This window comes from Misgurnus anguillicaudatus, chromosome 6, assembly GCF_027580225.2.
Source record: "Misgurnus anguillicaudatus chromosome 6, ASM2758022v2, whole genome shotgun sequence".
In the NCBI taxonomy this organism is placed as follows: Eukaryota; Metazoa; Chordata; class Actinopteri; order Cypriniformes; family Cobitidae; genus Misgurnus; species Misgurnus anguillicaudatus.
Genome location: NC_073342.2, coordinates 11983512 through 12007412, shown reverse-complemented (window position 1 = coordinate 12007412; position 23901 = coordinate 11983512). Strand labels below are relative to the sequence as shown.

The 23901-nt window shown below is 36.2% G+C and overlaps 1 protein-coding gene across 1 annotated transcript; it reads left to right on the top strand.

Annotated features, from left to right (window-relative positions):
- The first annotated feature begins 7827 nt into the window (after window positions 1-7827).
- saal1 (serum amyloid A-like 1) lies at window positions 7828-16709 on the top strand. Its single transcript, XM_055192936.2, has 13 exons — window positions 7828-7988; window positions 8513-8709; window positions 8799-8900; window positions 9026-9109; window positions 9217-9296; window positions 12307-12366; window positions 12453-12568; window positions 12677-12836; window positions 12962-13044; window positions 13527-13691; window positions 13778-13962; window positions 16292-16384; window positions 16465-16709. Exons 1-13 carry the CDS (start codon window positions 7985-7987, stop codon window positions 16558-16560), a joined length of 1425 nt encoding a protein of 474 aa, XP_055048911.2. The 5' UTR covers window positions 7828-7984; the 3' UTR covers window positions 16561-16709.
- Window positions 16710-23901: the final 7192 nt, after the last annotated feature.

Below are 23901 nucleotides of genomic sequence, written 5' to 3'. Positions count from 1 at the left end.
ACTAATATGAACAAACGATTAAAAGCTTTATTTCTATTAACTAATGTTAACTAATGAACCTTATTGTAAAGTGTTACCAATGATATTTTTTTCACAATATTTTTAATATCCCATTCAAAAACAGTCAGGTGGTACAACCAATCATTGTGCTATAGGCAGAGGATCCAAATTCAGTCTAGTTTTAATGTAAGATCCAAAACTCAGGGAAAAATCAGGAACACGGGAAACAATCAGCATAACAATTAAGATCAAATTAAACGATTAAGAAGGCTACATATACACCATGAATCTACAACCCTGTTTTTGGATGACACCTGTCCTGCAGATTTCAGCTCCAACCCTAATTAAACACACTTGAACCTGCCAATCAAGTTGTTGAGACAGATGTGTTGGAGTAGGGTTGGAACTAAAATATTCACGACATGTGCCCTCCAGAAACATGGTTGGAAACCCATGATATACACAAACAAAAACAATGAATAACCATGACAACAGACAACAGGGTGTGACCATGTCTATAGTAACAAACGATAGAAACAACCGGAATACATGAAGGAACTCAGAAAAGCACAGAACCATGTCGACAAACATGATTTCAAAATAAGAGTTCACAAGGACCACAAGACAGGGATCTTTTGCGTATTGCATTGTATATTTGCCAGATAAGTCTTTGTGCGCTCCTTGTGTCATGCTGACTGTTTGGTTATTTGACAGTAGCATTTAAAATTATAATTCTGAAATTTGTTTGCGTAAACTTCACCAAAACTCTCGGATAAAGGTACATGAAGGTACAAAAGTTGTCAATGGGGCTGTATCTTTTCAATTCACTTCTGGTACATACTGTTACCTCAAAGGTACATATCTGTAACTGAATGGTACATATAAGAAAACCTTTTAAAGGTACCGTCCCAGTGACTATAATGTACGACTTTTGTACACTGAAAAAAATGATTCATTCAATTTACTCAATTTTTTAAGATAAGTAGTTGCAATCAATTTATTTAAGCTACATTTAAACAAAAAAAATTAGAAAGGCAAAACAAAAACAAATTTTTTTTTGTTTAAATGTAGCTTAAATAAATTGATTGCAACCACTTAGCATAAAAAAATTGAGTAAATTGAATGAATCATTTTTTTCAGTGTACTTTTTTGTTGGAGTGCATAAAACTAACAATTGAGAATACATTTAAGAACAATAATTAATAAAAGCATTATAAAAAATATAGACAACCTTACAGCTTGCATTTATTAAAACTAAAATTATTAGCTAAATTATTAGCTTATTAAAATGATTTAGCTTAATGTTTCATTCATAGCAGTTGCACTTGCAGTTGCACATACTTTCTGGTTACCCCATATGACCTTTGCAATGACTTTACATTTAACAGACTTCTGCTTGGATGCTGGTATAAGCATTTGTTATATCAAATGCATAAAAATACTTTTTAAATACAATTAAAATGTGTTTGATAAAATAGCATTTTTTCTAGTTTTACATTGGTTGTACCACCTGACACAGAAAGTGTACCAGCCTACCCATTACATTAAAGTTTTTTTCAGTATTTGAGAAAAAATTTAAGTTTTCTGTCAGCCATAAAGGCCGTGTGTGGTTCACTGGATGATACGATATAATGTTTATGGTTTATACTTGTTAACTTCTTAATAACTTCAACTACCTTGACATTTGAGAACATCCAAATTGTTGGACAAAAGTTTTTTAATTATCCTAACATCTCAACGACTACTGATGTTTGTGAAATTTGTTTAATAAAGCCAAATGATCTTAATTTGAATTCTTTATAATTCTATACTGTAAAAAAGTAAAGTCAACTTAAAATAATACTTCAATCGGCAACAATTAAGTTTATTCAGCTTAAGAAGAACCATAAAGAAGTACAAATTTGGATTTCTTATTTAGCTTTAAATGGTTTAAAGAACTTATAGTGAGTGGTTAGTTCAAGATAGACTGAAACGTTTGCTACAGTCGTCACATTTTTGTTAGTAAACTTCTGTATTTCATTACATGTGTTAACAATTTTTAGTAAAAATGTCCATTATGCATGTGACTTTGTTTTCGTACCAATGCAATTCTCAGTCACACATGAATCTTTATATCTAAAACGATTAGTGTATTTATTATTATTGTAGTCTGTTTCCTTCAGAATATTCGGGAAAGAATCTTCTTCCTGTTTCCCGACGTATGTTAAACTCATAGACAGCCCAGTGTTTATTATCTGTCACAGTGAAAGACAAGCAGAAGGTTGAATCATTGGACATTAAGTCAATTCAGGCACTCCTTTGTAAACACAAATATCTTAATATACTGATACTAGTACAGCCATCCAAGAATCTTCAAGCTCTTCTATAGCTCAAGAGCCACTCCAAAGACAAACATTGCGTATAGACGTCCTCACATTTATATTGGCACTGCAGACTCAAATGTTGACAATCTAGAAGAAACAGCTGTTTCTCAGAAATGCCTTAGCTTGAAACAGGGCTGTTGGTAAAGGGAGGAAACAGCAGATAAAGTCTGGAGTGTGCCAGGTTTTTATTGACATTGATATGCAGGATAAGTCAAAACTGGAATACACAGACATATTAATTGTAAGTTACAAATAACAAAAAATATGGACAACCTAACACCTCAAATCGGCAGTAAACAACTAATTAACCTTAATACAGTTACCCGTTTTAAAGGAATAGTTTATCCCTAAATGAAAATTATGTCATTTACTGTCACGTTGTTCTAAACGTGTATGTGGTCCTTTTTTCTGTGGTAAACACAAACGAAGATATTTTGATAAATAATGGTAACCACAAAGATCAAAGCACCCAATGACTTTCACAGTAGCAATGGAAGTCATTGGGCGCCATTAACTGTGCGTATACCATCATTTATCAAAATAAATGTAAATAAGATAAAAAGTTGCAATAATATCATAAAAATGTACATTAATAACTGTAAAAAAATGTAAATAAGATAAAAAGTTGCAATAATATAATGAAATGTACATTAATAACTGTAAAAAGTGTCTGTAGGATTATATAATATCAGAGTATACATCTCTTAATACATGACATCAGTCTCTCAGTTAGCAAGCCAAAGGCAACAGTGGCAAAGTACCAAAACCTAATTTACCGTGAGACACAAGCATTTCAGCCATTCACACGATTGCACGCACACAGAGTAGAAGTTGGAAGAGCAAGATCCGATAAATGTGGGTAACCCCTTTATTTATTAAGCATTTCGATTTTAAAATTCATAGACAAAATCACTCGCCTTTGATCAATGAGAGCTGATGTTGGGTAATTTAGCCAAATTTGTCAAAACCTCAACAACTGCTTTGCAACCAGAAGCTTTAGCAGACCTGAAACTAAGGAAAGTAATAGAGGCTTCCTGAAATTAATGAAAGGTTGTATTTGCCTTGCCAACAACACAACATAAGACACCATTCATAAGCTGAAATGTGCTCTCTGTCTCTCTCTCTTACTCTCTCTCTCTCTCTCTCTCACACACACACACACACACACACACACACACACACACACACACACACACACACACACACACACACACACACACACACATACACAGATTTCTTTTTAATTTTGATTAAAAAAAATTATATATAAAACAATTTGTTTTATTTGGATTATTTTGTCTTTTATCAGCCATTATAATTCTATTTGTGCAGGTCAAAAGGTACAATTGAAGTGCTACAGTAAAACTTAAGCGAATCGGTTGGGGCCAAACTTTTACAGTTTTTCTGAATTGCTAAAACACATTTTTTGAAACGATTGCTCATTCTCCCGAACCCTTAACACAAATCCAAATTGTCCAACTAAATTCACAGTACAGCAAATTAAAACAATCCCTTCAAAACCATTTCGCCTGTACTCAAAATCAAACTAAGCTTTCAAATCATACCCAGAAAAGTCTATAATATAAAACACTAAAGACCATCCATTAGACACTACCTTAAAAAATGGAAAACACAACGTCCAGGACAACTGCTTAGAGACAAATACATATTTATTGCAAATGACAACCAGAGGGCACAAATACATCAAAATCTATTTTGTTACAAACTACAAATACTGGATCATGAAATGTAACAAAATAAAATACAAAATACTGATGTGAAAAATGTATTTAAATAAAATACAAGTAATTAGTACTTTGAAAATACAAAAATACTCCCACAAAAATCCTAAGTCTTTTTTATTACATAAAATGACAAATATGAGAAATGTGTACATTCAAAAGGGCGAAAAGTTGCAAAATAAAATAAAAAAGCATGGGCATTTCACTAAACTCTACAGGGCCTGAAATAGCTTGCTTACGCAAATAGCATGTATATCTAAGATCAAATCAATGGTGTGGTAGGCTGCCACAAAACGTGGCATCGTAGCCATATTATCACTGTTACTCTATTAAAACATGGCAAAATCATTTACTATGGTAATGAGCATAATAAGTATTTAAGTATTTGAAATACTCTAAATACACTCCCTCAAAATATTTTGTTACAATTTTTTCCACACCTGTAAAATACAAATGACAAAATACACTATAATAATTAAATATGTATTTAAAAAAATATTTAATTGAAATACTGCTCATGTCTGATAACAACACAATTGAAAAATACTGTTAAAAATCTGTATTACTGTAATCACAAGTTTATTTCAGTGAATATAGTGAATACTTTACTATAAGTAATAGTAAGTTTTCAATATTACTGTAAGCAGCACTTGTATTTTGTAAAAAGTCATCAAACCAACTGCAAATTTTGCAAATTGCATCGTCTCTGGTGTCCTGTTCTTCCTCATACTCTTCATCTGCCTCTCAGACTGTTTCCAATCCACACATTTCCATTAGACAAAAGTGTGTACAATTTTGAGTTGTTGTGTTTGCTCGATGACAACTGTGTTAAAGTTGTGTTCGACTTTTGGCTGCCTGTGTTTAGCATTTATAACACAAGTGCATTGCATTATAAAATGTGTGTTTTAGTGAGAAGTTTGTGTTTAGAGTTTTGTTAAAAGAGTGCATGATGTGACAAATTGGTGTAGGCTATGAATTTGGTTCACAGATTGGGGTTTAGTGTTTTGTTCAGAAAACTGTAATATAACTTGAGATGGTGTAAAGGAAACCAGACTCACTCAACCGGTAGTGTCACTTTTTCTATATGGCAGAATAACATCAGGTATGAGGTGAATACTGTTTGTTGAAGCGCACACACACACTTCAGAGGTCATACACAGGAAGCAGTCAAGCAGACAAACAAATTAGTACATTGAAGCTCGCCCTTTGCTCTTTGATGTGTGACAATCTTGTTAATCTTTTGGCCTGTCTACGTGTGCCTTATTAATCTTGACATGCAAAAGTAGTAAACTCGAACTTTGAGTGTGTACATATTATAATGTAATGTTAGTTATCGCCATTTAAATGTATGGTGACACGTGTGGGGGCATTGCTAAACTGATGCACTGTAAGATGTTTAAATGTCAGTCAAATGCATAAAATGTATATAGTTTGGGACCCTTGTATTTAAATTATTTGTATTTTATTTCATTGAAATGAACTAGACTTGCCAACACAATCAGTTAATAATTGATACGAGTCTCTTGTATATTAAGGTAGTAAGCTTTTTAATAAAACATACTCTTGTGTATGGCGTGCGGAGGCTGCATACGTCATCAAGTCGTATTTAGCACTTAATCTGTGTACAGCGCTTCTTGAATGTGTTGGCGTCTAGCCCCATTCATTCCTATGGCTCCAAACAAAAGTTTTATTTTGTGCCACTATACTTAGTCGTGTACTCATGTAAGAGTCTTTAAATTGGGAAAACATGGAAGTGTTTGGTGGCTTATAAATTAATCCCTGTTTGGAGCCATAGGAATGAATGGGGCTAGGCTAAATGCTAACACATTCACGAGGCGCTGTTCGAAGATTAAAAGTGCACGCATGGATAAAAGATAGGTATGTATTAATTTGTCTAAGTTGAGGTAAGAACATAGTAAAAAAATTTGTATAAAGCACAAAAGCACGGTATGATGCGCGAGCGAGCAATATCCATCTCCTAAGGGTTTCATTTGCCATTGTACAAAACTGGACACGCGCTCTTATCTGCACTGATCTCCATGAATCCCTGTCCCAAATGGGACAATCCGTACTTGTGGACCTCCTTAGAGTCCACACTTTGATAACATCATGTAGTGCAGACCTTAGGGACCCTTGACACGAGTCTAAGAGGGTGCACCAGAGTCGTATTTTGGGACAGACTCGAGCCCCATGCCGGAAATAGTAAGAGAAGTTGCCAGTCAGGAAACTTCTCCCTTCCGTCGACTGATTGGTCTAATTGCTCTTTCGCAAGGTTGGTAAAGTGCACAAAACCTTCTGCAGATGGTGCAAAGGGGGCGCTGATGAGCACACTTCGGAGCGTAAAAATGACAGATGGGACACCTTATGGACTCGTAGACTAAGCGAGCACATGCAATTAAAGGCCACGAGACCGAAAGTCCTCATGAAGTATGTCATTTTCTACATCTACATCTTTCCTCTTGCGCAAAGTGTAAGTGTGTGCACTAGACTGGATCCCATGCTTTCGCAAACCCATCAGCGCTGGAGCTCTCCATGGTAAAAAAAAAACCTTGAACTTGTTGCAGGGAGTGCTCATGGGAGTTGCAGTTTCGTAGCGTTGCACCGCGCACTGTTCATTATTTCACATGGCATTAAAGAAAACTACAATTAAAAATTATATTCAACCCGCCAAAGTTCTTCATTATAGAAGGATGTTTTGTTTGGGTTTTATCAGGTTGAAAAGAACTTAAAGGACAAATATTTCTTAATAAATCTATTTATTTTACTAGCAAAATTTTGTATACATAAGTGCAAATCTTTGTCTGTAAAGCCCCTATTTCCTATATTTTGTAAAAAATTTGAAGTGTTATTTGGATTCAATATCTACATCCAGCAATGTTTTGTCTGTGTGTTAATTTTAGTTATTTTTTGTCTTGTGAATAAAAGTGATTTTTTTGCATAATATATGTGTGTGTACTGTGTGTAATTATTATGTATATTTAACCACACACACATTCATATACATTTTAGATTTTTTAAATTTATATATCAATTTTTTATTTAAATATAATATATGTAAATGTTTCTGAAATACATACATGAATGTGTGGGTGTATTTATATATATACTTAATCATTATGCAAAAAAAATCACTTTTATTTTGTATGCAATTAATCACGATTAATCTTTGCCCAGCACTAATACCTGTTCATATTTCCATTAAAAAATATCAATAAACGTACAAAAGTCTGAAAATAAAGAGCATTACATTCACAAGCGATAAGCATAGTACAACAATTTACGATTAACTAATAATAATAGTCAACTTTATCATTCTGAAATAAGACACTCGACACTGCTGTAAATCAACAAAAACACGTATAATCTGCTTAAATTGGGAATTTGGATTTATATATTAAAATCCAGTAAAGAAATCTGAAAAATAATTAAAATCGTTTTTATCGGTAACCACAAATGACTGTGATTGGTCCACACTGACTATTGATGAGAAAGGTAACAAGTATCACATGGCGTCGTTTTCTACGTACTACTAAATCTGTAATTTGGACAATTAATTAAGTAGTGACTATTTTTAAAAAATGTAAATAACTATTCAAAATGGAAAAATTTTAACAGGATTATATTATTATTATTATTATGGCCCATCAGATCCGACTTCACAGGCGAGAAGCACCGCCCATTTTGTCCATTGGCCAGAATGATTGGTCAGATGGACGCTCGTCGTCATTCTTTCCCATCATGCTTTGTACCGCAGAGCCGGAAGTGTTTCAGTTTTGTGCGCTTATTCAAAACAACTAAACAAACCATGAACGTGCATCTGGGTGTTTGTCATGTTTGATATTTCAATGCGGTTTTGTGTTGCTAAGCCTATCAGGGATAATGGGTAAGTCCGGAAATGTTAATTTGTTAAGCTACTTTTCTGCGTACCTCAGTGGATGTTTGTTTTATTTAAATCAATATTTGCCGCGTTGTTTAACCAGCCTAATGATATACATTAATAGGTGTGGAAAAACCTGTTTTGTATTTTTAAACATTCGCCAGTGCTATTGGATAGACTGCAGTGTTTATGAATACGTTCATGTGTTTGCCGCGTGCTAAACTCGTGGCATGCGTGATTTACAGCAGTGGTTTTCAAACTGGGGGCAAATGCATGCATTTACTCAATGAGTTTTGTATGCACGTGTGTTGCTTACAGCAAAATGCATATATTAACTCAATGAAATGGAGCTTTTGTATACACAGGCGTCATTTACAGCAGAATACATGCATTTACTCTATGATACAGTCTTTGTGTGCAATTTTATACACCCATGCATTAATGTTTGTCAATCAACAATTGTTTATGGTGCATTTGATCATTCATAACAGATGTGTGCATGTATTTTGACTATTAATTATATTTATTAGAGCGGCATGAATGCCCCACCGAGGAGGTGGATGGAGATGGTAGCGAATCCTCAACCATAGGTTCACCTGAGATGGACCGTAACCCTTCACCTCCTCCAGAGGAAGATGAACCCAAGGCCAATGAGGAGGCAGACGCCATTGGTGAGACGGTGTACAGCAAACATTGGCTCTTCAGCACCCTGACCCGGCTTATTCAGGTATACCATAAGTCAACATGGTAGTTTTACAAAAATAGGTTAAATATTCTTGTAAGGCTTTTATCTGATATGTTCTTTTGTTGATTCAGATGGTGTCAGATGAAGAACAGGAACAAAGTGACGCTTCAGTGGTTTTAACAGAAGAGCTGGAAGAAGACTTGTGTAAAGTGTGGGACATGGCTATGGATAAGGTACATCGAAACGCACATTTAACGATCCATGTGCGTCATCTAGATGACATCATCATAAGTGTGGACACACTTTTTAATCAGTGTTTAATCAAATGTTTTGTTGCTTCTTCACATTATGTCTCCAGGACGTGTCGGTTTTTCTACAAGAGTTCAAGGCTCCAGACATTTTATTGGGTGTAATTGCAAAGTCACATAATCCACGTCTCACTGTAAGTCATTTTACTATGGTTACTGAACAGCTGTTGAATAAATAGATATCAGATTTCTCTTTGCTTTTGCGTGTGGCATATTTGATTACTCCGAATTTCTGTTACAGGAAATCTGTGTTGGAATTCTGGGTAATATGGCTTGTTTCCATGATACATGTCTACTGCTCAGTCAGAACGCCGACCTTGGGTATGACACACACAGACACGCACACATACACAGTTTTCTTCCCCTCAGATATACTGTACTTCATTTCAAACTGTTCCCTTTCTCAGTTTATTTATTGATGGACTACCTTCGTAATATGGAGGACAAAACGTGACTTACATCTAAAAAAATACATAAATAAATGTAGAAATATATGAATGAATTAATGCATAAATAAATACAATAAGAGTAAATAAATAAATACAGAAATATGTGAATAAATGCAGAAATAAATATGAATTAGTCTATGCATATACAGTATATTTAATATGTATATATGTATTACATGTAATATATGTATATTTATATTACATATAAATAAGTAAATGCAGATATACAGTACAGGCCAAAAGTTTGGACAAACTCACGCGTTCTTTATTTATATATTTTTCCACATAACAGAATAATAATAAACTCGTCCAAACTATGGCATAACACAAATGCAACTGTGGGAATTGTGTTGGTGACCGAAAGCATCCAAAATAAATCAAAATTCTGTTATATTTTATCATCTGAAGTGCAGTCACCCTTTGCCTAGAAATGGCAAAACCATACTCGTGTCATTTTATCAAGAAGCTTCTTGAAGTTTTACTTTAGACTGAATTTTAAAGAATATTGAAGGACTCCACATTTAATCTGGGCTCTTATTGACAGATTTTTCTTTAATATTCAGTGCAAGTCATCTATTTAAAGAATAATATTAAAAAAAAAAAAATTAGTTTTCTAATAACAGAAATTAATCTGTTTGGCACAGGTATAGTTTTTTCTACAAACGTAATTTCATGCATTTAACCATACACTTCAGATTTAAAGATTTTTAAAATCATAGTTAACATTTTAGTCAAGTGTGTCCAAACTTTTGGCCTGTACTGTATATAAGTAAATAAATATAATGTTTTGTATCAACTTTTATTTTTGTACCAGTTGTGTTATACTTACATTTATTTCTAAATGTATTTAAATTAAAGCGTCTGTTAGCACATTTATATACTAATTTGTCACTCAATACTCATGCAACTGAAATTAACTGCAAATCTATAGGTAGTTTATAGATAAGATTTTAGTCATTATGGCACCTAAAATATATAATCTTTATTATACATACATTTGTTTGTTTATCTTGGCAGCGAACACAGCAATATCGAAAGCACTAAATGGTCACATTTATTAGTTTAATTAAGGGCTTACCAGAGACAAAATAATGATTGTACAATCTGAAGTTCGATGTCGGCTGTCAGTCAGTCCCTCCAGTTGTTTGTGATCGCGTAAGAGCGCAAAATCAACAAAATGTCGAATTTTTGGCATCCTGCATTATTTGTCATATTCTGAATTAAATTTTCCAGAAATTAAAAATGTCTCACAAAAAATTATTAAAATATAATATAAATAGAGTAGACAACTTGGTGAATATTTTTAGCTTAAATTTACTAACGCGAATGAACAATCCCTCTCCTTACCGTGACAGCCCAGCATCCCACAGTTAACAGTAAATCACATCTTCTGAGTACGCATAAACAATTATCTCTACTGTATTTCTAAGTTTAATGGTAAGTTATAATGCATTATTTTCATGGCGCACATGCTGTCTCATTTGCAAGGATCTGGTGAAGCAATATCATAATGTATTACAATGAATTGTTTTGTAGTCCTTAAAATAAGTTGCTGGGACACAAAAGAAAGTCTGCTGTCCATAACATCTCAGCAGAAACAAATGTACGCATGCAGAACCGTGATCTTTCAGGCTTTGATGGACACATATGCTCATAATTAAGTCAAAATGTCCATTGGCGTATATAAATGTATATAAAAGGTTATGTGTAAAGTGAAAAGTTTAGGGAAAATGTGGTTTTGGACATATGAATCCATTACTGTATGCTTTTAAGATGATAGCTATTTATAATCTGCTACTTATTTTTTTATTTATTGTTCCCTTTTTTTTTCTGTTCTTATTTTCTCACTTAATGTTTACTTGATTATTGAATTACTTGAGAACTTTTTATTATTAATTTAATATAAGGCAAGCATTTATGTTATCCTTAGTGATCACTTTTTCGCCGATCTAACTCCTTTGGATTAAAATAAAATTGTAATTCGGGGTTCTTCTGATTACACTTGTTACAGCCAACAGCACAGCATATCCCGGGCATATTGTAATCTTGTTGTGAACCTCATGGCAGTGTTTTATTGATCTTCATAGACTAAAGTAGGGTGTGCAGTTGTGACTGGACAAAAAAAAATGCCAGCGACGAAACACTGTGACACATGGTCCGGATGAATAGTAGCCTGTCGCAATATCTGGACAAAAGAACTCACAGTATTATCACAAAATCTATTGGATAGTTTTATAAAAAATATATAATATCGACCAAATGTATCTTTTGTGTTGTATACTTTGGCCAAAAATAAAAGGGAGAAAAAACAATTAATTACACTCAGAAGTGTAGGTTGGGCAGAAAGAGAGTTTGTAACCATTGTGGTTCTTAAAATGGATAGTTCACTAAAAAATAAATTCTGCCATTTAGATCTGGGCAGTGGCACCATTGACTTCCATAGTAGGAAAATAATACTATGAAAGTGAATGGTGCCCCTGATCTATTTGGTTACGAATATTTACCTTTGTGTTCAGCAGAACAATGAAATTCATACAGGTTTGAAACCGCTTGAGGGATGAGTAAATTATGACAAAATATTTGTTTTACAGTGAACTATACCTTTAAGGCAAAATTATAAATGCATGCTGAATTATTTATTAATATAAATATGTATTAATATTATCATATATGTAGAATTAACACACTCTCCATAACACCTCACACCTCTAGTATATGGGTTTTTAACCTAAAATGTAATGTAAGGAGTAAACAATGAATTTCCATCATTATTATTTCTTTTTAGTTGTATTTAATACCAATAATGTTTAATAGTTTTAAGTAATTCAGCTTTTCTTTTACATGATTATTCATTTGTTTATCATATTCTCTTTATATTTCAGGGCTGTATTACTGCTGCTGCTCGGTGACAATGATCCTCCTACATTACTGGAAACCTGCAGGTCAGGCAAAAACTCTTTTTGCGAAACTCAATGTACGTCTTATTTTCTCAGAAAGCCCTAGTGTGACTTGCAACACTTTTTTTAAGGCTCCTGCTAACTTGTGTATCTCAGCCCGATGTCGCCCCTCTGTGGCTGGACAGAATACAGCAGCAACCAGCAGTGTGTAACAGTCTCGGTTTCATAATGAGCAGTTCAACAAACGGTCAGTGGTGTTTGTGACCCTTTGCTGCTACTTTTATTGGACTTCACTTCTTCATTGTCTACCACCTATTAGAGCTATCTGTATGTAATTCTCTGTCGTTTTGTCTAGTGGATTTGTTGGTTAAGGTCGGGGAACTGGTGGATAAGCTCTTTGATGAGGATGAGGAGCTGATGAAGAGTTGGGTGTCTGCGCCCAGCGTGAGTGACCCGAATGAGGACGGACAGCAGGACATCGCCTCTTCTCTGCTTGAGGCGGCGACACAGCTTAGGTCAGTTATTATAGTAAGGTCATGTGACCTGTCTGTCTGTTCAGGGTGTTTAGTAGGCCATTCATGTGAGTGTTCACACTGAGTGTGTGTGTGTGTGTGTGTGTGTGTGTGTGTGTGTGTGTTAGGTCAGAGAGTCCAGAGGGACTTGAAGTGTATCTTCATTCACTCCAGCTTCTAACAACAGTAGAAGAGGGCATGCAGGCCCTGGGTGAGATGTATATCCTCTTTCAGACCATTTCTGTACCCCAAAAACCTTTTATGTATTTGCATGTAACATGTACAGTTTAGATATCATAGCTTCTTATCAATCGTTATCCTTGTGTATTCTTTTAATGTAATTATATTATGCTTTTAATGTGTCCCTCCCAAACGTATTTAAGAAATGTTATGTTGCAGCAAACCTAAATGTTTTATATAACATTTTCTTTGCTAAATTTATGATTTTTTTATTAGTTCCACATAGATAGCCTTGTTGCTAATTAACCTAACCTAATAATAATATTAATAATAGTAAATTACATCTATTCTACATCTGTAGTTTTCTTTTGCTAAATATACTGTTTGTACATTCTTCATAAAAAAGTCTTAATATTATCATTTGCATGCATTCATCAGCATAATTTATGCACTTTTATGTTAATATGTTAGTATTTCTCAATGCTAATATGTGTGTAATATTTGTCTATGCAGTTGGAGGGTGTGGTAACGCCATCTGGGAGTTTTTGTGTAAGGTCGTGTGTGAGGACTTATGTCAGCCAGATGACCCACCGCTCATTTTACAGGAGCAAAAAGCTATCCTGGCCCCAGCCCTCGCACTGTTGTCTGCGTTACACTCCGGCCTTCGCACAAATATTAGTACGAAACACATTTATACACCATATTTCGTGTCTGGCTTTGAGCCATTGTACCAATATATTTATTTTAGGCTGGTGTTTATACAGGTGCAGAATTGGTAGGAAGTGTTCTTCGCGTTCTGCGGTTCTATGCTGAGTACCGTCAGAGTCGGCCGGATGGTAATTCGGAACCGGAAAGAAAGGACGATAAAGAGGAAACGGATGTACAGCTCAAAGCTTTAGTCGAAAGCGCAGCTGACTTTCTCTCTATTGTACTTATGGAAATACCCGAGGTGAGATCAGGATCTTAAGATTTAGAAAATTTTAATAATAAAGGAATAAGGCATTGCAAAACGTCTGACTTTGTACATTTTGCTGTGACTTGCTATATTTATATAACGACCAGCTGACTGGGGAATGAAATATTGATTTGTGTTGAAATATTATGTAACAAGGTGACTGCAGAGTTATACAAAGAACATGACACTAACATAGCTATGTAGGAATATCAGTTTCTGGGGACAGTCATTTAACATAATTATACAAATTGTAATTGACAAATCAGAATTATGTTCTGTATTATTGTAATAAAGATATTGTAAAAAGAAAGAGATAGAATAAATAGAATAATGGATGGATGGATGGATGAGAGCGAGAGGGAAGAGAGAGAGAGTGCAAGATAGGGAGAAATGTATAGATGGATATATATAGATAGACAGAGAGAGAGAGAGGTGAATGAATGGAGATAGATAGAGATATCGATGGATGAAAGGTAGTTACACTCTTAAAAAAAATAATCCGTAAAAAAACGGATAATGTCCTGGCAGAAAATTACCGGTACTGTCTCCGTTATGTTAACAGACATTTCCGTGTATTAAAAAAATGAAAATTCTGTAGATTTACACAACATTATCCGTAGCCTTTAGGGACACTTCAATCTGCCTATGAAACGCAACAATGGTGACAATCAACAACAAAGCTTCATGCCGCAATGCATGCTGGTTACCAGGATTGTAGAAAACTCTTTCTTACCATTTACTGTCACCATTGTTGAGATTTGTATCCAAAGTGTCCAAAGTAAGAAGATTTGTCTACTAATCTACTAGAGAGAATTAGCGGTGGATGGGCAGATAGATGGGTGATAGAGAGATGGATAGATAAAGATGAATGAATGTATGAAGAGATGGATGGATGGAGAGAGATAGAGATGCATGGATGAAGCAAGATGGATATGCATGGAGAAGGATGAATAGAAATAAAGCGGGATCGATAGATGGATGGAGAGATTGATAGAGAGAGATGGGTGTAGAAAGATGGATGGATTGATAGAGAGATGGAAGGAGAGATTGATAGGGGTGGATGGATGAAGAGAGAGAGCGATGGAGATGGCTGGATAAAGAAATAGATAGAGATGGATGGATAGAAACAAATAGATATATAGATAAATGTATGAATGAATAGATGGATGCATGGATGGATAGATAGAGATGGATGGATGGATGGGGAGAAAGGGATGGATGGATGGAGAGAGAGAGAGAGTGGGATGGATGGAGTGAGAGAGTGGGATGGATGGAGTGAGAGAGAGAGAGGGATGGATGGAGTGAGAGAGAGAGAGGGATGGATGGAGAGAGGTAGATAGAGGGATGGATGGGGGGATGAAGATGGATTGATGGATGGATAGAGATAGATGGATGGATAGCTATGTAGACATGTGTGTATATATAGATATAGATAGATAGATGGATGAATGGATAGATGGTTGGATGGATGTATAGAGAGATGGATGGATGGAAAGAGAGGTAGAGGGATGGATGGAAAGAGAGATAAAGAAATTATTGATAGATAGATGGGGAGAGCGAGAGAGTGATGGATGGAGAGAGAGAGAGAGAGAGAGAGAGAGGGATGGATGGATGGATGGATGGATTGATAGATGTATAGACAGATGGATATATAGATAGAGATGGATGGGTGGATCTATGGATAGAGAGAGATGGATGGGTGGATCTATGGATAGAGAGAGATGGATGGGTGGATCTATGGATAGAGAGAGATGGATGGGTGGATCGATGGATAGAGAGAGATGGATGGGTGGATCTATGGATGGATGGATGGATAGAGAGAGATGGATGGGTGGATCGATGGATAGAGAGAGATGGATGGGTGGATCTATGGATAGAGAGAGATGGATGGGTGGATCTATGGATAGAGAGAGAGAGATGGATGGATGGATGGATAGAGCGAGCGATGGATGGATGGGGAGAGCGAGAGAGGGATGGAGTGAGTGAGAGAAAGAGAAAGATAGATGCATAGACAGATGGATATATAGATAGAGATGGATGGATGGATGGATAGATGTATAGACAAATAGATATATAGATAAAGAGAGATGGATGGATAGACAGATGGATATATATATAGCTAGAGATGGATTGATGAATGTATGGTTCAAGAAGAGGGATGGATGGACAGACGGACGGATAGATAGATAGCGATGGATGAATGGATGGATGGATGGAGTGAGAGAGCGCACATTCATGTTTTATTCTTATGATGCAATATGAATTCATATAAAGAAACATTAAAGATTATGAATGAAAACATTATTATTGCTTTACTCCTCAGGATCTCTTATCTTCATTAGTCAAGGAAGGACATTTGACAGAGAAAAACTGTATTTCTGCCGTCAGCGCTCTTCTACCGCAGTACACTTCAGTGGTATGTCCTACTAAATCTCTTGTCTTTTGGTGGTGATATCTTGTGTGATTTTAAGTCTTCTCGTTGTTTCTTTTCTAAAGGTACAGCACATGGTCTCTCTCTTGTCAGAGGTGGAACCCAAACTGGCAGACAAGATAAAGAAAGACTTTTCCATTTCATCCGATACATCAAGATGAACCAGGCCAAACATAGCCGGCTTTTACAATAGATTTAGCTTTTATTGTAAATGGTCTACCTTTCGGTTATTTCTTCATGAAGTTGTTGTATTAAGTCCATGTTTATAAACTTTCTATTATAATTCTATTTAGTAAACATTTTTAGTAAATGCTTTGTATGTGGTTGCCATTTTCTAACATTAGTTGTTGGTTCTAATGAGAATTTTTTTATTTTAACCTACACCATGTTTATGCTTCACACACATACATTTTCTCATTAACATAATCTTACTCAAAGCTTTCAGAGCTGTTTTTAAAATAACTCTCATAATGATCATAAACACGCTCTCATGTTTCTTTTTGCACGTTTGCTTGTCTACACTTCAGAGTTTACTGACGTCGTCACATCAGGTGGCCCTCAAACGCGCGCCACGTCCAGCCTGTGATTGCCCCCCCCCCCCTCATTTGCTTTCCAAATGTCTTGTTCCTACAGGATGGCTAGAAACGGAGAACCTCACGCGTCCTGTTGTGCGTGACGCCAGCAGGAATATAACAGCTCTTTAATTAAGAGTTGGGATTGATATGTAGAGCATGTTGCATTCTTATGGAAATGCAGAGTGTAGGAGGACCTGTGAGAGACACGGGTAGCAGCTCTCCTAGGCAGGGAGGGGGAATGGAAAGATGGCAAATAATTTTAGCCTTGTTTGTGTGATTTGAAACCACAGGCATAATGTTTTAATTGATTTTGAGGACGTCTAGGACTGTAAAATAAAAAAAAGCTTAAATGGTACACTCACTGTAAAAAAAATTGCTGGCTTAAAATTTTTGTTGAATCGGCTTGGATTTGCAAGTCATTTCAACGTACTATTATTTATCTTGACTAGAGATGAGGTGTTATAACTACAGGTGAGTTGTTATAGCTCATAAATTTAAGTTGATTTTTCTCAACTATATTTTATAAGTTATGACAACTCATCTCTGTTGATATGACTTATTACACGGCTCTCTGGAATGGTTGGTCAGTTGAGACATTTGCAGGTTCGTTCTTTTCAAATAATAACCGCTCCAAAGTAATAACGCATAGCCGGTACTACATGTACGATTAAAATCGCTCCGCGCCAATAAAGACCAATAAAGATTACTGTTTGGCGCCATCTTGTGACAAACACTGGACAACCAGTGGATAGAAGAACGAACAACGACAAGACACAGAGAGCTTACTGAGACTGAACTTGACAAAATAGAGCATGACAGCTACGAAGCCAACACACACAAAAATACAGAATGGGCATTAAAACTTCTCAAAGACTGGCTAAAAGAGACAAAAATGGAGACAGACAAGTATGAAGCAGAGGATCTTAATAAGGTATTACGATCATTTTATGCATTTGTGCAAAGTTTCGCGGAAGGATAAAAATGTTAATTTAAAACAAATATGCCAATAAAATGTTTCAAATTCATATTCATGTCCGTTTTTTTTCTTATGTGACAAGTAGCCGTGTAATAAGCGGGATAATGTAGAGGCATCCGGTAGTTATCGGGAAAATAAGCCCCTTCAGTGTGATACAAGACCCTCTGCTTCGCGTCGGGTCCTGATCACACTGTCGGGGCTTATATCCCGATAACTACCGGATGCCTCTACATTATCCCTTACTTGTAAATCTGAGTTGATATAAAATAAAAAATGAAGGCAGCAAAGTATTTTTACATTGTACACTTTCTTTGATTTCAAATCAATATTTAATGTTCCTGAGGTAAATAGTCGTGTAATGGGTGGGGTGATGTACAGGCAGCCGGTTGTTATTAAAGCAATAAGCCCCAAGAAGTGGGTTACCACTGCATTTTATAACAGCTAAGGGGGTTTTACAACAACACCCCTTAGCTGTTATAAAATGCACTGTAACCCGGGGGTTATTGCTTTTATAAAACTTTTATAAGTTGTAATTATATTAGTACAAATATTACTCTTCCGCCAAACAAAGTAGTTCCTCAGAATCAAGCGTGGCTGCAACAGAGCGCAGTTCCCAACCAACACAGACGCAGCAAAGACACAATGAAAATATGATTAAAGACTGTGGTGTTTATTTTCATAAATCAACATTCATCTAATTTATACATTAACATTTATATCGTGCAACTGTTGAAATTGACCAAATATGCTTGGAAGCATGCTGAACTCTTTCCCCTTCAGCGTTTTTTAAAAAAAGTTGCCAGTGCCACTCAGTTTTAGTTTAATGCCTTACAGAAAAATGATCTTCTTTAAATAAATATTAAATTAAAGAACAGACACTCAAACAAAAAACGCTTTTAAACAAACAAAAAAAGCTTTACGAGGAAGCAAACGGAAACTAAACGCTTACTCAATGAGTTGACCAAGTTGGAAGAAGAACTGTAAACATGACAGTCAGCTGGCCATTATCTCACTGATGTCTGACCTGATTATACCCAACACATTACAGCTGCTTTCAGCTTTAGTGGCATCTTTTCGATCGATGGAAATTCTTGCCGAACAGACGACTGGATCAGGTAAGAATAAAACAATACACCTCATTAAAAATGAATGAGGCTCTGCAGAGATCTTTGGAGTAGCTGCCAATCACGTGACACACGTAACCACATGTCTGTATTGTGCTCTCTGGCACGTAGGTGCTTCTTTTCACTCGTATCCTCAGCTGCCTGTATGGTCAAAGCTCATTAAGGTCTGTGTAGCTGCCTCTCATCAGATGCTGCTGTTTATCTCTTCTGTCAACAGTTGCACAATTAATCTTTCCTCCTTCACGTACAGCACTGTTCCTCCTGTTTTCCCAAAATAACCTGAAGATGGTCTGTTCTGACCTTTTAGTTTAACCTCATTCTTATCTAAAACGTAACTTACAGTGCATTACATGGTGGTATACATTTAACAGTATGTGTGTTCCCTGGGTTCGAACCCATGACCTTTTGCGCTGCTAATGCAATCCACACCACTGAGTAATATAAAGGTGCATAATATATTTGATATAACTATGCATTGTATGCTTTCTGAATTTGTACACTAACTTTTTTTAGTTCCTTTATTGTGTTCCAGAGAAAAAACAGAATGCAAGTTTTGGACAACGTTGGTGAGTAAAGACTTCTTTTTTATTTAAGGTAAATCATTTCTCTCTTTCTGTTTGCATATAAGCTTGTTTATATTGTACCTGATTGGCAAGATAAGAAATGTAAAGGCGGCGGAGTCTCTTTAGGAAGTATTCAGCTCGTTTTGATGTCTATCTAGTAATGACAGCACACCTGTATGAACGGAAACGGGCTTCAATGAACTCGCAACCCTCCAGCTTTTCAAACGTCAGAGCTGAGTGATTTCTTAGCCAGAAACTGCCAGCTATTTAAATAGCAGTGTTAGTGAATTTGCGGCGCTCGTATACCCCCAGGTTGTTTGCAGTTTTGTGTAGTCAGGGCTTATATGGTTGTGTATACGCCTTTTGCCCGTGTTAACTGATAGCATATGTGTTATGTTTGTTCTGTACTGTCACAGGTGGAGCTCCTAAAACAACAATGTTGTGCGTACATGAAATGAATAAGACCACATATGACTCAATGTTCATACAGTGAAAAGCAATAACTAAAGGTGTTTGAACCTGCGTATGCATGTACAGTATTTGTGTGTCAGTGTGAGTAACACTGCAGTGTCAGTCAAACATTTAATCAAACCTTTTCAGTATAATGCATTTATGTAAGGATATCTAACAAGAAAAGTAAAACAAAGTTTTTATAAGTAATATCATAACAGTTCAGTTTTCGACAAAGTGTACCTTAAAAGTTTTGTATCTTAATGCAAACAAACATATTATGTATTACGTATTATGTCACAAACGTCCAAGGCTTGTGTTGATATTGTTAGCACCAGAGACCTGCAAAACTCATTTATAATGCAAAGTAGGGCATATAACAGATGCTATGCTTGAAGTTATTGAAAAGTTTAACCGAACAGTCTGGCAAGGTTTACAGCAAGTTTTATGTTAGGGATGCACCGATATATTAGCCCTTAATCGGTATTGACAGATAAAAGCAATTTCCCACTATCAGACATTGGCTGATGATCAAGGCAGATTATATTAAGGCAACCCTTTCAACTTTTCAAACGTCAGAGCTGAGTGATTTCTCATTTTACAGGAAGGTTTATGTTAGAGATGCACCGATATATCCGCCAATAATCGGTATCGGCAGATCAAAGCAATTTTTCCATTATCGGACATCAGCTGATGACTATGGCCGATTATATTAAGGCAATTAAAATGAACTTGAGTCGAACAGTTCAATCACACATTTTACAGGAAGGTTAATGTTAGGGATGCACCGATATATCGTCCTATAATCGCCCTCTGCAGATAAAACCTTTTTTTTCATTATCAGACATCTGCAGCTGATCAGGGCAGATTGTATTAATGCAACCCTTTCAACTTTTCAAACGTCAGAGCTGAGTGATTTCTCATTTTACAGGAAGGTTTATGTTAGAGATGCACCAATACATCCGCCAATAATCGGTATCGGCAGATAAAAGCAATTTTTCATTATCGGACATCGGGCTATAATCAGGGCAGATTATATTAAGGCAATTAAAATGTGCTTGAAGTTATTGAAAAGTTGAGCCAAACAGTTGGATAGCACATTTTACAGGAAGGTTAATTTTAGGGATGCACCGATATATTGTCCTATAATCGGCATCGGCAGATAAACCCTTTTTTTTCAATATCTGACATTGGCCGATGATCAGGGCAGATTATATAGGTATATAAGTTGAGCTGAACAGTTGAATCACACATTTTAGTGGAAGGTTAAAGGGATAGTTCGGCCAAAAACTATATTAAACCGATTATTTACTCACCCCCAAGCTGTCCAAGTTGCATATGTCCATCGTTTTTCAGACAAACACATTTTCGGATATTTTAGAAAATATTTTAGATCTTTCTGTTGATTAAATGTAATGTTACGGGGTCCAGCAATAGTCCACGACCTTCAAGTCCAAAAAAAGTGCGTCCATCCTTCACAAATTAAATCCAAACGGCTCCAGGATGATAAACAAAGGTCTTCTGAGGGTAATCCGTGCGGTGTTGTTGTAGAAATATCCATATTTAAAATTGTATTAATGTAATTAACTAGCTTCCGGTAGCGCCGCCATCTTAGACTCAGGAGAGAGTATTAGCGTAGTGTACGCACTTTTCTTAGTGACGTATGACAAATTCGGAGGGCGGGGGACAGAGCAGCAGCAGAGAAACCTCTGTATGCTGCGTAAGCGCTCACCCTGAATGCGGATGACTCTAAGGTGGTGGCGCTACCGGAAGGTAGTTGATTACGTTGGTGCAGTTTTGGATATGGATGTTTCTACAGGGACGCCGCGCGGATTGCCCACGGAGGACCTTTGTTTGTCGTCCGGGAGCCGTTTGGGTTTGGTTTGTGAAGGATGGACGCACTTTTTTTGGACTTGAAGGTCGTGGACTGTTGCTGGACCCCGTAACATTACATTTAATCAACAGAAAGATCTAAAATATTTTCTAAAATATCCGAACTATCCCTTTAATGTTAAAGGGTTAAGGTTAGAGGTTAAAGGGATGCACCAATATATTGTCCTATAATCGGCATCGGCAGATAAAATCTTTTTTTTCATTATCTGACAGTGGCAGATGATCAGGGCAGATTATATTAAGGCAGTGTTCTTCAGTGCGCGGCTCGCGAGCCGCATGCGGCTCGGCAAGCTTTAATTTGTGGCTCGCATGGCAGTAAATAATACAGTGATATGATCATGCAGGCATGCGTTTTTTCTGTTTTCTCTGCTCTGGACGCTAACTTTGTTAGAAAACCATACCTATTAGATCAAGATGCACGTCAAGAACCGTGTTCAATCGCATGCAGCGCTTGCACAGAGCGATCGTCATAGGACATCAAAGTACCGTGAGATCAGACTGCTTGTTATGCTTTCGAATTGCTCTAGCGGCACAGATGTCACTCGCCAACCTTTCTGTGCAGCGCCGCATGAAATTATGAGAAAGGTGGCCCCCTGGTGGTTGGGGGGGTACTGCATAAGCATATTATAAGAATGCTTAGCATTAAAATCCTTTTTTTGTCATTAAAGGGATACTTCACCGATTTAGCATTCAGCTTTGTATCTGTAGAAACCCGGCAGTATTACTGAATGACCATGTTTCCCTCCATCATTTCCCCCTGAGAGGAGAGATATCTGCATTTTGGTTCTGCAAAAAAGTCCTCCGATGATGCAAAAATCGTCATATTACATCATCGGAGGACTTTTTTGCAGAACCAAAATGCAGAAATCTCTCCTCTCAGGGGGAAATGAGGGAGGGAAACATGGTCATTCAGTAATACTGCCGGGTTTCTACAGATACAAAGCTGAATGCTAAATCGGTGAAGTATCCCTTTAAGGGAAATCATATTGTCTCAGACTGGTAAATGATAAAGAATGATTTGCCCTTGTATTTATTGCATTGCAACAGATTGACGGATTGATAGGCAGACATGCTGTTTATGACTGCATGTAACTTTTGATACTTTGCGGTAAAGGCGGCTTTCCTGTTGACCCAGACCTATCAGTGTGGCTCTCATGAAAAAAATAGTGAAGACCACTGTATTAAGGCAACCATTTCAACTTTTCAAATGTCAGAGCTGAGTGATTTCTCATTTTATAGGAAGGTTAATGTTAGGGATGCACCAATATATCGGCCTATAATCAGTATCGACAGATAAAAGCAAATTTTTCCATTATCAGACATCGGCAGATGATCAGGGCAGATTTTATTGAGGCAATTAAAATGTGTTTAAAGTTATTGAAAAGTTTAGTCGAAAACTTGGATTGCACATTTTACAGCAAGATTAATATTGGCAATGCATCAATATATCGGCCTATAATCGGTATGGGCAGATAAAAGCCATTTTTCGTTATCTGACATTGGCCGATGATCAGGGCAGATTATATTAAGGCAATTAAAAGTTATCAAAAAGTTGAGCCAAACAGTTCAATCACACATTTTACAGGAAGGTTAATGTTAGGGATGCACCGATATATCGTCCTGTAATCAGATAAAGCCTTTTTTTTCATTATCTGACATTGGCAGATGATCAGGGCAGATTTTATTGAGGCAATTAATATGTATTTAAACTTATCAAAAATTTTAGCCGAATAGTTGGATCGCACCTTTTACAGGAAGATTTATGTTAGGGATTCACTGATATATCGGCCTATAATCGGTATTGGCAGATAAAAGCAATTTTCCCATTATCAGACATCGGCTGATGATCAAGACAGATTATAAGGCAATAAAAATGTGCTTTAACTTATCAAAAAGTTTAGCCGAACAGTTGGATTGGGCA

Bases quoted from the DNA above. Each gene is read 5' to 3' on its own strand.
- saal1 (XM_055192936.2), top strand. The intron at 9,110-9,216 runs GTAAGTCATTTT...TTTCTGTTACAG, and splicing joins CACATAATCCACGTCTCACT to GAAATCTGTGTTGGAATTCT. The intron at 12,837-12,961 runs GTCAGTTATTAT...TGTGTGTGTTAG, and splicing joins GAGGCGGCGACACAGCTTAG to GTCAGAGAGTCCAGAGGGAC.